Source organism: Capricornis sumatraensis, chromosome 9 (assembly GCF_032405125.1).
Source record: "Capricornis sumatraensis isolate serow.1 chromosome 9, serow.2, whole genome shotgun sequence".
Classification (NCBI taxonomy): domain Eukaryota; kingdom Metazoa; phylum Chordata; class Mammalia; order Artiodactyla; family Bovidae; genus Capricornis; species Capricornis sumatraensis.
Genome location: NC_091077.1, coordinates 20,384,488 through 20,400,122, shown reverse-complemented (window position 1 = coordinate 20,400,122; position 15,635 = coordinate 20,384,488). Strand labels below are relative to the sequence as shown.

At 58.7% G+C, this 15,635-nt stretch overlaps 2 protein-coding genes across 3 annotated transcripts; one reads left to right on the top strand and one right to left on the bottom strand.

The window, feature by feature from the left end:
* The first annotated feature begins 1,180 nt into the window (after positions 1-1,180).
* Positions 1,181-6,229, top strand: TEKTIP1 (tektin bundle interacting protein 1). The gene is made up of 4 exons (XM_068979612.1): positions 1,181-1,263; positions 3,811-4,049; positions 4,154-4,279; positions 4,368-6,229. The coding sequence occupies exons 1-4, from the start codon at positions 1,181-1,183 to the stop codon at positions 4,544-4,546; spliced, it is 627 nt and encodes a 208-aa protein (XP_068835713.1). The 3' UTR covers positions 4,547-6,229.
* Positions 3,495-14,130, bottom strand: MFSD12 (major facilitator superfamily domain containing 12). Of its 2 annotated transcripts, none has more exons than XM_068979610.1 (10): positions 13,833-14,130; positions 10,002-10,212; positions 8,182-8,320; positions 7,904-8,086; positions 7,518-7,610; positions 7,341-7,433; positions 6,705-6,875; positions 6,525-6,619; positions 5,436-5,566; positions 3,495-5,309 (listed from the first exon to the last, which is right to left on the bottom strand). In XM_068979610.1, the coding sequence occupies exons 1-10, from the start codon at positions 14,128-14,130 to the stop codon at positions 5,293-5,295; spliced, it is 1,431 nt and encodes a 476-aa protein (XP_068835711.1). In that variant the 3' UTR covers positions 3,495-5,292. The 2 variants fall into 2 exon arrangements, with proteins under 2 accessions (XP_068835711.1, XP_068835712.1); XM_068979611.1 differs by having other exon boundaries at positions 3,537-3,623.
* Positions 14,131-15,635: the final 1,505 nt, after the last annotated feature.

Genomic DNA, 15,635 nt, shown 5'->3' with positions numbered 1-15,635 from the left:
GGGCTTGGGAAGAGGCAGCTCTCTTGAGCCCAGGGCTGAGGTGGGAGTAAGGGTCCAGTGTGGGGCACAGACAACAGCCGGGCTGAGGCAGTGCCCCAAGCCGTGGGCATAGCTATGCAAAGGCCCTGGGCCAGGACCATGTTGGAGGAACAGAGGAGGGAGACCTGTGTGTGTGGAGCAGAATGAGCAAGGGGGAGAGGGAGGAGGGGAAGGAAGGGAGGGGACGGGGGAGGTCAGGCAGGGCCTGGTGGGCTGAGGAGAGGATTTGGGCTTTTACCCCCAGGGAGGTGGAACAGGACCATGTTGCTGTGTGGAGACCTGGACACAGGTGGGAAGGGACCAGGGAGGAGGCTGTGCCCTGTCAGGTGCTGGCAGGAGTATAGCCACAAGCCACTGGAGATGGTGAAAGACAGCCAGGTTCTAGATTTGTTAATTTTTTTATGTGTGGTGAAATGCGCGTAACATATTAAGGTGTACAATTCAGTATGTTTTCAGTATGTATCCTATGTTGAAAAGAAGCCCCATCCCCATCAGCAGTCACCCCCCGCCTTCCCCCTCCCAGCCCCTGACAACCAGAAACCCACTCTGTGGACCTGCCTGCTCTGGACATTGCCCATCAGTGGAGTCCCACCCTGTGCCCTTCTTTTTTTTTTTTTTTCTTTTAACCCTTCTGTGTCTGCTTCTCTCACGAGCGTCGTGTTTTCAGGGTTGTGTCAAGTGTATCACTCCGTTCTGTGCTGAGAAGTACTCCCCGGCACGGAGGGACCCTGCTTGGGGTTTCTGTTCTGCGGTTGGTGGGTGTTTGGGTTCCTTCCGCTCTGGCTTTGGTGGCGTGTGCTGTTGTGAACACACGTGTGCAGACTCTCAAAACTGGGTAAAGGACTGGATGCGGGGAGAAGGTGGAGCTGAGATTATGGAAGGGAGATTCAGAAAGTTGGTTCTGTTCCAAGATGCCCCTGTGGGGGTGTTGGGGGACAGAAAAGAGATGGTTGGACCGAGCCCCAGGCCGGCCTCACCCAGGAGCTCCACTAAGGGCCCCTCTCCTGAGGGAGGGAGGCAGTGGCTTGGATGGGGGCCAGTAGGCCCAGCTGTTGCCAGGACACTGGGGTGGCCTTTGTCGCTGTCAACAATGGCCCCACAGCACTTGGAGGCAGGAGCCCCCAGGCATGCAGAGGCAGACATGCAGACCCTGAGGCGGCAGGCTGCCTGGCCCTGTGTTCCCCGGGGGACCCTGGAAGTGGATTTCCCTCCGCCTCTCTACAGGTGAGCACATGCTGCCCTGTGCCGCTCCCCCAGTTTGCTTCCCACCAGCCTTAGTCTTGCTCCATAAAGGCTCCCCTCTCCTAACCTGGCTGCTCCCTGCGCCCATCCCCTCCCACCCGTGCCTGGCTTGGGACCTGGCAGGAGTTGGTGCAGGTCACGTGGTGGTTCATGCCTGCACAGCACAGCCAGCCAGCAGAGCAGAGGGTCCTGTGAACCCCATGCTGCTGGACCAGTTTCCACAAGGGGCACAGAATACACCCTCTCCCCTCTCTGGGAGCCGGAGGTCAAGACCAAGCTCTCTGTCTGCAGGGTTGGGGCCTCTTGAGGCCACGAGGGGGCGCCTGTCCCCTGACCCTCTGGGCTGAGGGTGTGGGCGGTCTGTGGTCCCTTGGCTTGTAAAGGCATCACCCACACTGCCTCCGCATCACGTGACCTCCCCTGCCCGTCCAGATCCCCTGCCTTACTGGGAGTCTGCATCGGGGTCATGTTAGGGCCTCCCTGACCCAGCGTGACCCTTTTTTGGGCTGCGCTGGGTCTGTTGCTGCACAGGATTCTCATTACAGCAGGTTCTTTTGCTGTGTAGCACAGGCTCTAGAGTGTTCAGGCCTCAGTAGTTGTGACTCCTGGGCTTGAAGGCACAGTCTCAGTAGGCACGCAGGATCTTTCTGGACCAGGGGTCGCACACGTCTCCTACATTGGCACAGGGGGATTCTTCACCACTGAGCCCCCAGGGAAGCCCCACCCCCTCTGGAGTTAATCTGCTAAGACCATATCTCCAAATAAGGTCACATTCTGAGATTCCAGATGGACAGGAACTTGGGGGACACCTTCAACCCACTAGAGGATCCATTAATCATTAATAAACTATAATGGTATACTGTGCAGCTTTACAAAAAAAGGTGAGCGAGTACCTTGGGTGGTGCATTTCCAAGAAAATTAAGAAAAGCTGTGCCACCTCGATTGAAGCAGGGTCCCACAGGTGTGCAGTGGGACACAGGTGCGTGCACAGACACTGCTGCTGCGAGGGGATGGACAGCAATGAGTACAGGACAGCTGTGAGGGTTGGGGGAACGATGGAGCGGGTCAGGGCTGGCAGCTGGGGTGGGAGATGACCTTTCTTCAGTGCTCTATTTAAACGCTGGGCTTCCCTGCTGACTGAGGTGGTAAAGAATCCACCTGGGTGGGGAAGCTCCCCTGGAGGAGGGCATGGCAACCCACTCCAATATTCTTGCCTGGAGGATCCCCATGGACAGAAGAGCCTGGCGAGCTACAGTCCATGTGGTCGCAAAGAGTCAGACACGACTGAGCAACTAAGCACAACACATTCATTTAAACGGCAGTAGGTGTCTCGATTCTAGACCAAGAAGGCTTCATTTATTAGGAAAAAAACATTTTTCTTTCAGCTGTAATGCAGTGTTTTTATTTCTTGAGGTAATAATTGACACAGACACTTTCACTGTGTGTTGTTTTAGGCTGTTTAAGTTCCTTTCCACAAACCACGTGCACTTTGTGGTTTCAGTTCATTTTGTAGCTCAAAAGGGTAAGGCCTGACAGAGGGTCCCGGAGTTCCCCTCCCTGCAAGCAGCAAACCCAGCCCACGGCCACTTCCCAGACAGTAGGCCACACTCTCCTCTTCTGGTTTGTTTGCCCTGTGGGGTGAGAACCCCAAGCAGGCACAAGGGAGATGGTTTAGTCAGCAGCCCTGCTGGCACCATCTTGGGGTCACAGGCTCATTCCCTGGGGCACCCACATCCCTGGAGCTAGATTGCCAGGTCACTGCACGCGCCCACCTCTGTCCCTCGGGCAGTGGTGCTGCCAGGGTGTCTAGAAGGGGAGCTTTAGTTTTAATGATGCCTGCTTGAGGTTTTAGTGTCACCATCAGCATATTTCCACTTCCCTTGGCTCTGCCAGCCTCAGTTCTTACATCTTCCCCTGCTGCCCCACAACCTTTGCACGAGCTGCTTGTCTCACATCACTGTTACCTCCTCCTCCAGGAAGCCCTCCTGAGGTGCTCAGCCTTGGAGAGGGTCTGGTACCAGAGGCCCCTGGAACAGGAGGCATAGGTGCTTCTTTAAATGTGAGCCAGTCTTAGCGCCTGGGTGCCCCTGGGGACTTGGAGGAATGGTGAGGGCACTTCCTGGGAGCCTGGGCCCCTCCACACGTCTTCCTGGATCCTCAGCCCATGGCTCCCAGGCAAAACCAGTGACAGTGAAATCTGGGCCACTCAGCTGTAGCTGAGACCACTTCCAGTACACTTCCAGGCCAGGGTGGCTTCCTGGAGGAAAGGGCCTGCAGGTCTGTGAAGTTGGACAAGGGACTTGGTAGAGGCGAGAAAAGGTGAAGAAGCATTTAAGAGGTTCCTGGGGGTCGGGGAGGATGGGATAGAGAGGAGGGGTTACCAGGGGGCGGGCTACCGGGGGGCAGCCTCCCGCACCTCTGGCAGGGCCTCTGCCTCTGCACCCTGATGCCAGCAAAGAGGACAGAGAGGCCCAGGGAGGGCAGGGGGGCTGCAAGCTCAGTCACTATCCTCCCGCCCCTTGCCCACAGCGATGACTACCTGTCCCAGGAGGGTCCCCGCTGGACTCCGGCCATCAAGCAGGCCACGCGCTGGAAGTACACGCCCATGGGACGCGACGCAGCCGGCCAGCTGTGGTACACGGGCCTGACCAACTCGGACTCCCGGGAAGCCTGGTACACGCTCCCACGGGCTCCGGACAGCCCGTACCGTGAGGCTTATGCCCGCTGGCACGGGTGCTATGGCCACCGGGAGCGCAGCCTGCCCCCCGGTGAGCGCCCATCCCCTCCCGCCCCTACCTTCCCCCACAGTTCCCAGGCCTGGAAAACAGGTGGGGCCGGAGGTGCGGAGCTGACCCCAACCCCCACCCCGCAGCCTACACCCAGCATCTGCGGGAGACGGCCTGGTATGACCCCATCATCCCCGCCCAGTACACAGACCCCAGCACTCGGTGGGGAAGCGTGCTGTGGAAGGACAGGCCCGTCAGGGGCAAAGAATTCGGTGAGGCCGGGGGCAGGGGACGGGGCTCGGGGCGGGACCGCCCGGGGGCGTGGCCAGCCGTGACCCGGGTCCTGGCCCTGCCCCACAGCCATCAACAGGCACCGTTTCGGGGTGGAACCGCTCTGGCGGGCGTCTGACTATTTGCGGTACCTGTCAGCGCCCCAGCGCCCGCGCTACACCGCCCAGAACTACCGACAGTGGGGCCTGGAACCCTACTGTCCCGCCACCAACCAGCGGCCCCCGCCCGTCTATACATCCAGTCACTGATAAAGATTGTGCTGCTGCCCGACGCGGCTCTGCAGGGGCGCAGGCGCCACCACTCCCACCCGCCCTGGGCGTCCGTCCGCCTCTGGGGCCGGGGCCTGGGGGCAGTCAGGTAAAGGGAGAGCCTGGTGGCCAAACTCGAGGCAGAGGCAGACAGACGCCCACCCTGGCCCCGCCCCGGGCCGAGGCAAACAGCCAAGGCAGTCCCGGCCCCAGGCAGCTCTTTATTCATGGTCAGCAGTGGCCTGGGCGCAGGGGATTGCACTCGTGGACCCCAGCCAGGCACGCTGAGCCTCGCCGCCTCCACGGCCAAGGTTTGGGCCCAGCCGTCCAACCCCAGGTTGGGGCTCCTGGCAGGCTTAGCGACAGCTCTGTCCTCCAGGGCCTTGCAGCACCCGGGAAACCCTTGGCTGGCCAGGGCTGAACTCCATGCAGCCCCTGGGCCCAGGACCCTCATATTCAGCCCCACATAACACAAAGCACCTCCATCATCCAGACCATGGGAGATGGGTTAGAGTTGGCACTGGAGTACACCAAACCACAAGAATCCCACCAGCTCGGTGTCTTCCCCTTACCCCAGCAGGGATAAGCTGCTGGGACCTCATCCATCCTGACCTCCACCCACAGCCAGACAGAGACAGGACAACGCAGGGGAGGGAGCGGAGGGGCTGCTCCAGACCTCTGGGCATCAGATGTTCACAGTCGAGGTTAATTTACAAAGGGCAAGGGACCACGGGGTGGGGTCAGGGCTAGGCTCCAGGGTCCCCTGCAAGAGAAGGGGTGGGAGTGGGGTTGGGGGGATGGGCCGGCCAGTTCTGGCCCGGCTGTCCCAGACCTACCACCACCCAGAACTAGTTGGGGCTTTTGTGGGGTGGGGGCACCTACGACTCACATTTCCGAAGGCGGATGGGCCAGACCAGGAGACTGCACAGAGCCAGGGTGGCGGCCACGCCCACACCACCTGTCACGACCACCATCACCCAATGGTAGAAAGCCACACAGGCTTTGCAGCAGAGCTCCAAGCTAGGGAGGAGCAAGAGGGAGTGAGAGCTATCACTAGGTACCCTCTGGCCCCAGGCTGGACCTCCTGCTCCTCTCAGGAGGTGGTGGGTCACCCTCCACCCCCTTATCCCCTCCAGCATCTGATACCTCACCCAGTAAGGTCAGCTCTGCCTTCAAAGTCTATCCCAGACTCCCCATTTGTCCTCCCTCGGGACCCCCAACCCAGTCCAGCCCAGCACCACCCCCACCCCTACATCCTAGTCCCCTCCGGTTCCCACCTTCACTGCCCCATCTGTCCTTCCAAGAGCCACTAGAGGGCGCAGTGAGCAACTGAGTCAGGCCCACCCCTCTGCCCACAGGGCTGGGGCCACCCCCAGGCAGTCATCCTCCCCTGTTGCTGCCTCTGCACGACCTGCCTGCGCCATCCCCTCCCTGCCCTCCTCACTCTCCAGACACCCAGGCCTTCTCCACTGTTCCTTCAACATACCAGGCCTGGTCCTTCCCCAGGGCCTTTGCTTAGGCTCTTCCTCTCCATTTACCTAGAAATCCCTGACAACCCCAGGTTTCAGATCCCATGTCACCTCAAGGAAGCCCTTCCTGACCTCTTGCCCTAGTGGGCCTTCCTAAGTGGTGTCCTTCAAGCCCTCGTACACATTTATTCATGGGATAGTACTGTGCCTGGAACCCTAAGGCCTAAGGATCTGAATGACGGGGATTCCAGGCTTCCCACTGCCCTGTCCGCTCCCGTCACCCAACCCACCTTTGTGTCGTCAGCGCCCAGCACAGGGCACACTGTCCACTCTGAATAAATGGGTGCTGGAAGTGGGGAATAACCTGGTCTCCCTGACTCTGAGGCCACCACCGCTATGTTGGGATCTTCTGTCGGTCATGGAATCCATAGTCTGCGGGCAGTGCCTGGCATACAACACAGGCTTGGCACACCTTACTAGACATGACGACAGCTGGATGGGGTACTCACGAGCAGGGGTGCAGGCTCTGGATGGCCATAACTGCCAGCCCATTGGCCACCTTGTCCGAGAAGCTCATGGCGCCATACACGAAGGCTCCACTGTGCTGGAGGGACACAGGCAGGGGGGTCAGCACCCCAGGCCTCGGCCCCAGTCCCCAACCTCGACTTGGCCCCACTCAGCAATCCTACCGTGTGAGGGCCGATGAGGTCAGCCGTCATGGCCAACGAGGTGACCAGGATGGTGGCACAGCCCATGCCCAGCAACACAGCTGCCACATACACAGCCACGCCCAGCTCATCTGCCAGCGCCACCCAGGCTGCAAAGGCCAGGATCACCAGGAGGCCCACAAAGTAGGTCATCTGCAGAGCACCCAGCCCGGCGTCAGGCCCACCTCATTGGGCAGCCCTGAGCCGGACACCAGCCCTTTCTGGTCTCCAATCTGGCCCCCAGCCCCAGCAAACGAGGACTGAGTTGGGTCATCCCTAAGGAGCCCCCAGCTCTGACCTCGGGGAATTCTGAGGTTCTGAGCCTGCTGATACTGAGTGATCCATGGAGCGCATGTTCTACTGCTAAGCTGTCTGCCATGGCTGCCACTAGAGACTGGTGGCTACTCATGTCTCAACACGAGTTAATAAAGGAAATCAAATGAAGTGTTTGGTTCCTCAGTCATACCCGCCAGGCCTACTCCTGACCTCTAGAGGGCTGTGGGTGGTCACAGGGTGCTCAACGCCCGGTTCTACAACTCACTTCCCATCAGGATGTGGGTGCCCTGTCCGGAGTCGCCCAGGTTCTGGGGGCACCCCCCTCCCCGCCTTCCCACTCACATTCCTCCCGATGCACTTGTTCACTGGCTTCATGAGGAAGGAGGAGCAGAAACCGCTAAGGTACATCACCAGCGGGATGGTGGCGATGAACCTCTGTGGGGTGGAGAGGGCGCAAACACGTCGGGCCTGGCTCAGCAGGCTCAGGGACCCCTGTCCCAACCTGTCCGCCCGGCTCACCTTGGGCAGGTGGAGGGAGTAGGTGAGGTACATGGCTATGTATGTCTGGGACAGGTTCACAATAAGCCTTGTGCTCATGTACAGCAGGCCAACCTAGGAACACATGGAGCATGGGGCCAGGGGGCAGGGTGCCAAGTCAGGATGAGTCACCCTGCAGCTTGCCACCCAGCAGCTGGCACCTGACCATTAGTAGTGACCGCCTAGCTGGTCAGGTGGAGAAGATGGCATGATCTCTTAGTAATGTCTGTCCTGGGTGTGGACTGCGGAAGGGGTACATTTGCTCTAGTGTCTGCCATCTCTGCCTGCAGCCCAGCACAGTGAGGGCCCTGGTGGGGGAGGAGCATCATCCCCAACCTTGTTTGACCCTCCTCCCCCTAATGTCATACCTGATAAAAGGCTGGCTCCCGAAGCCAGTGTTTCCAGAGCAGCAAGGGCTGGGCGGTAGAGGGAGCCAACAGGGGGCTGTGTTCACCGGGCTCCTCCACCTGCCGCCGGCGCCCCTCCCTGGTGCCCAGGTGGAACAGCAGTGAAAAGACAGCTCCGACACCCACCACCAGCAGGGAGAGGTTCTGGGGACCGGGTAGGAAAGTGGTCAGCAGTGACACTTGGCCCCAACCCTGAGCTCAGGTCCTTGGGAGCACCCCTCCCAGCCCCCCCAGCTCACCCGGAACACTGGCACATCCTGGAGCCCTAGTTGGTCGCTGACATCCTCAGCGGGGCCAGTGCGGGGAGAGCCCTGCAGGTGTAGCAGAAGCCAGGCAGCTCCATAGACAGTGATGTTGGCCACCACAGTGAAGGCGTACCTGCGGGACAGTCAGGCCTCAGAGCGGCCACCCAGAAGCCACACAACCGCTTCCTTCCCAGGCGGTCACCCAGTCAGAGATGCTAGCCATGCCTGGGGAAGTCCTGGCCACATGATGTCAGCCACCAACACATCAGGTAGTCCCCGGAAAGCCTCTGCTGGCCTCAGTTTCCCCAGCCTCCACATTATCAGACTTCCTGCTCTGAACCAAGACTCCACCACGAGGTCCTGCCTACCCAGGGCCCAGAGTACAGAGATTCCACGAAGCAGGGCCGAGTCAGGCTGCAACCCAGAGACCTGAGATACTCAGAAACCCTGGGCTTCAGCTGGGCAGAGTTACCCGGGCCCGCACCTGCCTATAGCCCCTGAGCCCTGTCCCCTAGGGCCTCACCAGATAAGGAGCCTCTGGGTTTCACTGGGACTCTGTTTCCCTTTCTGAAAGTGAAAACAAGAACACCCCCAGAGTCACGAGGCTCTTGTGGGTAGAAAGCACCCAGAGCTTGACTTCTATGAGCCCAGCCCGCCCCCTGCAGCTGGGGCCTTTGGGGGCCCCAGTCATTGGGCAATCCCCCGATGCCGTTAGTGCCTGCAGCTCCCAGCCCTAATGGGGAACTGGGCCGTGGAGAGGCGGGGCCTCATGACCAGTGTTCATGCCTGAACGGCCACCTGCAGGAGCGACATCCCTCCTGCCCAACAGTCACCTCCTGATCCCCGCTCCCCCGACATAGGCCCCACTCTGCTCAAACCCTCTCCCTGGGCACATGTTAATCAACCTCCTGGGCTTGTCATGAGAATGAAAGATGGTTTGCTGTGCTCACACACAGCAAGTGTTCTAAAGGGCTCCTGCTACCACTGCACCTAGAATCGCCACCTTTAAGTAAGTCAGTGGATGAGCTGGGGGCCAGCTGTACCCACATGTGACACGTAGGATGCTAAGATGCCCAGAGATCCCCCTGCCCTGCTTCCTCTCTGTCTAACCTCCTCCCTTTGGGGAATAGAACCTATGAATACAATAGGATGTCAGGCCATGTTAAGATAACAACGTATGGCAAAGATCAAGGGATTTTGCAAATGTAATTAAAAGAGACTATCCCTGGCGGGCCTCCTGGAGAAGGAAATGGCAACCCACTCCAGTATTCTTGCCTGGAAAATCCCATGGACAGAGGTGTCTGGTGGGCTACACAGTTCATGGGGTCGCAAACACTTGGACATGACTGAACGACTGAGCACATCCTGGGTGGGCCTGATCTAATCAAGTGACCCTCAGAAAGAAGGCGGCTCACACCATCCCTGAGATCAGAGACTCTCATGCTGGCCACAAAGAAGCAGCAAACCCCAGGACTTCTAAAAGGAAGCAAACATAGCAAACGATGACAACATAAGCAGGGCAGAGGGACCTGAAACCTCAGCTGACACCTCAACTGCAGCCTCAAGCCTGAAGCTGAGAACCTAGCTAAGTGAAGCCAGACTCCTCACGTGCCAGAACTGTGAGGCAGTCCATATGTGCTGTCTGAAGCTGCTGATGCAGTGCTATTTGTTACGCAGCAACAGCTGAATGATACGCTGATCGACGGATATCCATTCTGGGGCTGAGACCCAGAGCCACACAGCCAAGCAGAGCTCAGACATGGTAGGTTGCCCCGGGCCCCCTGCCCCACCCTGCCCTGCCCCAGAGGTGGTACCTCAGAGCTGTGAGCTCCACCTTCTCGTGGTCGTTGGTGACGAGCTCTGGGATGAGGCTGAGGTGGGCAATTTGTGTAGCAGCCCAGCCGAACTGGAAGATCACAATGAAGGGCCCGTAGTAGAGGAGTGCGGCCCACTCAGGTGTGGCAGGCCCGCAGCCCAGGCAGGGGCTAAAGATGAAGGGGAAGGACAGCAAGACACAGATGGTGCCTGTGGACAAGCGGAGGGGGAGGGCATGTCACAGGTCTTCCCGCTGGCCCCGGGCCCGCCAGACACAGACACAGACAAGGGTACACAGTGAGTGAGGGCCAGAGGCCCGGGCTCCCTGGGCTCACAGCCCTGTGACAGATAGGGAAACTACAGCAGAGAGATCTAGGGGTCCCCCGAGGACACACACCCAAACAGGACAGAGCAGCTGGGCCTCCCCATCCAGGCTACCTGCCCCTTGTGTGTGGCAGGAAAACACACAGAGTAGGTCACATGCCATACCCATGAGGGGGCAAGGGCAGGAATGGGGGGCCCCGTGCCAGCTCAGGACTCCCCAGGCTCGCCCCCTAGGTGACAGCTCAAGAAACTGAAGCAGAGCTTGAGGCCATGCAGCAGGTTGAAAGAGCGCTGCGGGGTCCCCTGGGGAAGTGCCCACCACTTCTCCTTCCTGCCTCCCCACCGAGGAGGACTTTTCCTCCAAGTTCCTACCAGGTGACGCTGGGTGGGGCTGGTTGGACCCTGCCCTCCCTGAACCCTAGTGTCCCCATGAGCCCATGAGAGGGCCTCTACCTGGAAAGTACCCTAATTCCTCAGAACAAGCACAGGTCCTTCTCGAGGCCTCAAAGGCCCTGCCGACCTGCCTCGTACTCTCCCTGCCCTCCCCTCCTCCCACTTCCTCCCCTCAGCTCACTCTGCTCCAGGCACTGGGCCTCCAGCTGTCCCTCCTGCCCCAGGGCCTTGGCACCATCTGTGCCCTCTGCCTGGAATGCTTCTCCCCACTACATCTGAGCAAGACCCACTCCTCTCCATCCCTTGGGACTGAACTCAAATGTCACCTCCTCCAAAAAGCTCCCCTCCCAACCAGCTCCATTGCCAGCAGTGCCCTCCCCACCCAGACACCGTCTGAACCCTGCTTTCTCTTCTTCATGTCCCTTAGCACTCACAGAAATTCTTTGTCTGCCTGTCTGTCTGAGGGTGGGTAACAGGTCTCTCCAAGTCACTTCTGTGTCCCTGGCACCCATTACAGAGCCTGGCACACCAAGATCTTGTCAATGAGTGAATAATAACAGTGGCCTCTGTTTACAGCCCAAAGCAGTACATGTTATTATTAACCCCATTTCCTGATGAGGGAACTGAGGCCCACAGAGTGAGCTATGGAACTATGAGTCCGGCCCTCCACCCTTCTCCTCCCATCCCTGGAGGGCCTGGAGTCAGACTTCCGTTCTTCCTCTTTCCTGCCCTGGCTCGGGCTCTGGAGGTGACCTCATCCCCCAGAACTTGGGCCCGCCCCCACAGTCCAGGGATTGGGAACTGAAACCCAAACCACCCTCACTATTTCTCTGGAACTGGTGCCTGAGAAGGGCACCCCGGGCCCCTCCAGATGCCTGGAGGTCTGACGGCCACTCAGGGCCAGACAGGAACTGTAGACTCTGGTCAGAAGAATGTGCTGCCATAGCCAGACTCTACCCTGCCACTGCTCAGGTAGTTAACCATTGTCAGCGCCCCAGGCTGCCTGGCTTCAGGACTTTGGCAAGTGACTTTACATCTCTGGGCCTTTGCCTCAAGAAAAGGGAGCTAATGAAAAAACCCCACAAGATGGGTGTGAGGATTAAGAGTTAATGAAATTGGGAACTCCTACTACTCTGAGCCACTTCCTGTCTCAGCAACTTCAAAGCCATGAGACTTTACACCTTTGCAGATGCTGTTTTAACTACTTGGAATGCCGCCCCATAAGCACACACTCCTATTCATCCTCCAAAACCCCAAAGCTAATGCCCCCTCCAGTGCTCTGCTTCTTCCTTATGAAGTCCAGTCTACCCACCGGCACCAACCTGGACCCCACAGGAGTATCCATGTGCTCTCTGGGTCCTCTGTGGGCTAGAAGGGGAGCCCACATGCTCATTAAAGGTGAACATCAAGTCCATCCCCACTACCCACAGATTCAGGGGCAAAATAGAGTGGAAGCGGGCACTGTGGCCAAGGTGACCTTCATTCAAGTCACCTTATCAGGCCTCACAAGGGGCCACCCTGGCTTCCTCTTCCCACAGATCTTCATGGATCTTCCTATGTGCTAACCCCAAGGCAGAGGGAGGGTACAGGTAGATATCTGGTTGGGGCACCCATTCCCCACATCTGTTTTGCCTAAACACAAAGCCTTCAGTTTAGGGGACTTAGATTTTGGTCTGGGGTCAGGTGAGACCCTCACTGAAGCTCGGCCCTCTGATTACAAAAGGGGAAGTCGGCACTGCTACTAGGTCCCATCTCAGGGCCTTTGCACAGGCAGCATCCACTGCCAGGGCCACCTACCCACTGAAGGCTCCATCTCCTTAGAAGGGTCTCATCTGTCCATCCCAGAAAACAAAAAGAGTCCTCACACCTCTTTGGTCCAGGAACGACCTGTTTGGTGTGTGTGTCAACAAGTCTACCCAAATATTATGAATAAAATTGCATTCGAGATTGCGAATTCAGCTCTGTAAGCGATCCCAATGTGAGCCCGTGGAGGGACACCTCCGTCTGCGGTCTGAGTCACCTGCCTCTACCTGCTCCCCTCCCTGGCTGCTCGTCTAACAGCCTGAGCATGCTCAGTGTCTAAGAAACCTGAAATCCAGCCCCGAGCCGCTGCAGATACAGCAATGCCGGCCACCCGCAGGCAACCTGGAGGTCTGCTGAACCTTGCAAATATGTCAAGCACAAGGGCCTGGGGCAAATAACTGCCTCTTCAGTCACTGTTTTCAAGGGCAGGGAGATACTAGCCGGCCCTCCTGGCTCTTGAAAAGTTGCCACCCTGAATTCTCATAAGTGGCAGGATTCCTGACTTTGCTTCTTGAAATGCCTGGCGTGCCCCAAGTGCCAGGATGCGGCTAGTACTTCTGCCAGGAAGAGAACAGTAGGCAAAGTGGCCCACAGCTAATCTCAGGGCCCAGGGTCCAGGCAGGCAGAGGAGGGACTCTAGGAGCTGGGCCTTATCAGGGGTGTGCACTGGGGAGGGTACTCCTGCCCCTGTGACACCTACCTCCTCCCCTCGCAGACAGCCCTCTAGTCCAGGCAACTCCCCCAGGAGGAACAGAGGGTAACCCCATAGCCTTCTCTGAAGAACCCCATCCCATCAGCTGGACAAGCATAGAACCCTGACCTTTCTGGCTCACCCGGCCCACAACCCAGTTCCCAGGGCAGCTCCCCAAAGTCACCAATTGCCAGGTTGCCCAAGATGGGGCAGAAGACAGACGGACAAAGTGCACTGAGGGGACAGAGAGCGACACGGGGTTCTAGGCAACCTAACTCAGAGCTGTCATCGGTGGTCACTCTCATACAGACAGAGAGAAGTCAGGCCAGACCAGACAGACTGACAGTGGAGGCACTGGCAGGAAGATCCAACCCAGAGAGGGTTCAGGGTGCCCCTGAGCATAAGACAGATGAAGAAAAGCGACACTAGAGGGTCACACCCAGAGTCACATGGAGGAGGCTCCACGGGTCACCCAGCACCCATCAGACAGTCAGACAGAGGAAGAGTACAGAGCAGTTAAGTGGACCGATGGGAAGGCTCATGGGCTAGGCAGATAGAGGACTGAGCAGTGGGACTGAGGGGCCGGCAGTCGGATGAGGGAGGCCGGACCGGGGCTTACCGACCAGGTGCCAGGCCTTGCGCGGGCCGAAGCGGGCGCAGCGGCCTGCGGCGCGGTCAGCCTCGAAGCCCACCAGGGGCGTGCACAGCCCGTCGGCCACCTGGCCGAGCAGTAGCAGCAGGCCGGCGCCGCGCGAGCTGTAGGCGCGCACCGAGTGCAGGTAGAGCAGCAGGTAGGTGAACCACATGGACGCGCACAGGTCATTGAGGAAGTGGCCCACAGCGTAGCTCAGCCGCGCGACCAGGGACAGCGGTCGCGGGAGCGCTCCGGCTCCGGCCGCCGGCGGCCCCGGGCCCATAGCGGCGCTCCGGGCTCGGCCCGTCCGTCCGGCGCTGGCAGACTGACCCCAGAGCCGGGCTGTCCGCGTCCAGTTCTCCCCGCGGCGCCTCTCTCCTCCACCCTACACCGCCGAGCGCTTTGGCAGCTGCGGTGCTGGTGGACCCGGGACAACCTCGGGTGGGGCGGGGAATCTCGGGAGCGGCGTCCACTCTCGCCAATCGGAGCCACACGCCGGAGAAGGCAAGCCAATCATCACGAAGAGGGGACGTGGCCCGGGGGCAAATGGGTTCTCGACGCCGGGCGCCAGCGGATTCAGCCCCGCCGGGGCTGCGAGGTCCTAGTGCCCACCGTTCTTATCATTGGTTTGCGGACCCCCTCCCACGCAGGTTGGGGGCGACGCCAAGGGTGCTCCTAATCAGACTCGCGCCTTAAGACACACGCCGTTTCAGTCTGCCCGCAAATTTACGAGGCCTCTTGTGGGCCAAGGAGGACGGGGTGGGCTGGGGACGCGGGTTGGTGAAATAGCGGTCCGAGTCCGACCTCGCTTGGGGCCCGGTGATTTCCGGGCCTGGAGAGACCCAGTCCGACGCAGAGAGGACACATTAGTTCTAATTAATTAGTTATTAACGATAATGGGGATGATCAAAATATTAACACCAGCTGGCATTTATGAGCGCTGATCGTGCCAAGCGCCCACGTGGATTTTCTCCTCCCAGCAGAGCAGGAGGCGGAGCAAGTCTCCAATTTCACAGGCGAGACACCGCTTTGGGGCTCATCGTGAGTCAGGTGCACGCGACTCTGAGGCCAGAGGTCTCGACTCCTCTCCATCCTCCTTCCAACGCCTTCCTCCACCCACCACCCCCGCAGCCCTCGCCACGATTGGGTCATCGCGCGCACAATTTCAAGTTCCTCCAAGAGTTTGGTGCAGTTCCCCCCGGCCTCCGGGTCTCCACCAGCAGTGGTTTAAAACTTGCACTCCGGAACCAGAGGCCGGGATCCAGGTCCGGCCCCATCCACTCCGAGCTCCTCCTGCTGGGACAAGTCCCATCTTTTCCTGGGACTCCCCAGCTCTAGAATGGGTATGCTGTATGTTTAAAAGGATCTAAGCGTCATGGGACTTCCCTGGTGGTCCAGTGGCTAAGACTCCGCCCTCCCAATGCAGGGGACCTGGGTTTGATCCCTACATAGAATTAGATGCTGCATGCCACAACTAAGACCTGGCCCAGCCAAATAAATAAGATAAAATAAAAATTTTTAAAAAGGATATAAGCATCAGCGCTTAATATTCTCAGCCAGAAAGCCTTTTCAGCACCCTCTCTTCCCCACTCAGTTATTACTCTGGGCTCCACAGTATCCTGCTCTCCCCTGCCCCATTTGTAACCCTTTGTCTTCCCCACTGGACGATAATCCCTGTTAATACACACTCTTAGTTACTGGGTTGTCCCCAGTGATGCTTGGCACATAGTAGGAACTCAAGAAATATCTGTCAAATGATTGAGTAATGGACATAAAGGCAAAGAATCA

Bases quoted from the DNA above. Each gene is read 5' to 3' on its own strand.
- MFSD12 (XM_068979610.1), bottom strand. From the start codon at position 14,130: ATGGGCCCGGGGCCGCCGGCGGCCGGAGCCGGAGCGCTCCCGCGACCG. The intron at 6,876-7,340 runs GTGAGTGGGAAG...GGTGCTCTGCAG, and splicing joins ACAAGTGCATCGGGAGGAAT to ATGACCTACTTTGTGGGCCT. The intron at 5,567-6,524 runs GTGAGTACCCCA...GCTCCTCCCTAG, and splicing joins CAGAGCCTGCACCCCTGCTC to CTTGGAGCTCTGCTGCAAAG.
- TEKTIP1 (XM_068979612.1), top strand. From the start codon at position 1,181: ATGCAGACCCTGAGGCGGCAGGCTGCCTGGCCCTGTGTTCCCCGGGGG. The intron at 4,050-4,153 runs GTGAGCGCCCAT...CCCACCCCGCAG, and splicing joins GGAGCGCAGCCTGCCCCCCG to CCTACACCCAGCATCTGCGG. The intron at 4,280-4,367 runs GTGAGGCCGGGG...CCTGCCCCACAG, and splicing joins CGTCAGGGGCAAAGAATTCG to CCATCAACAGGCACCGTTTC.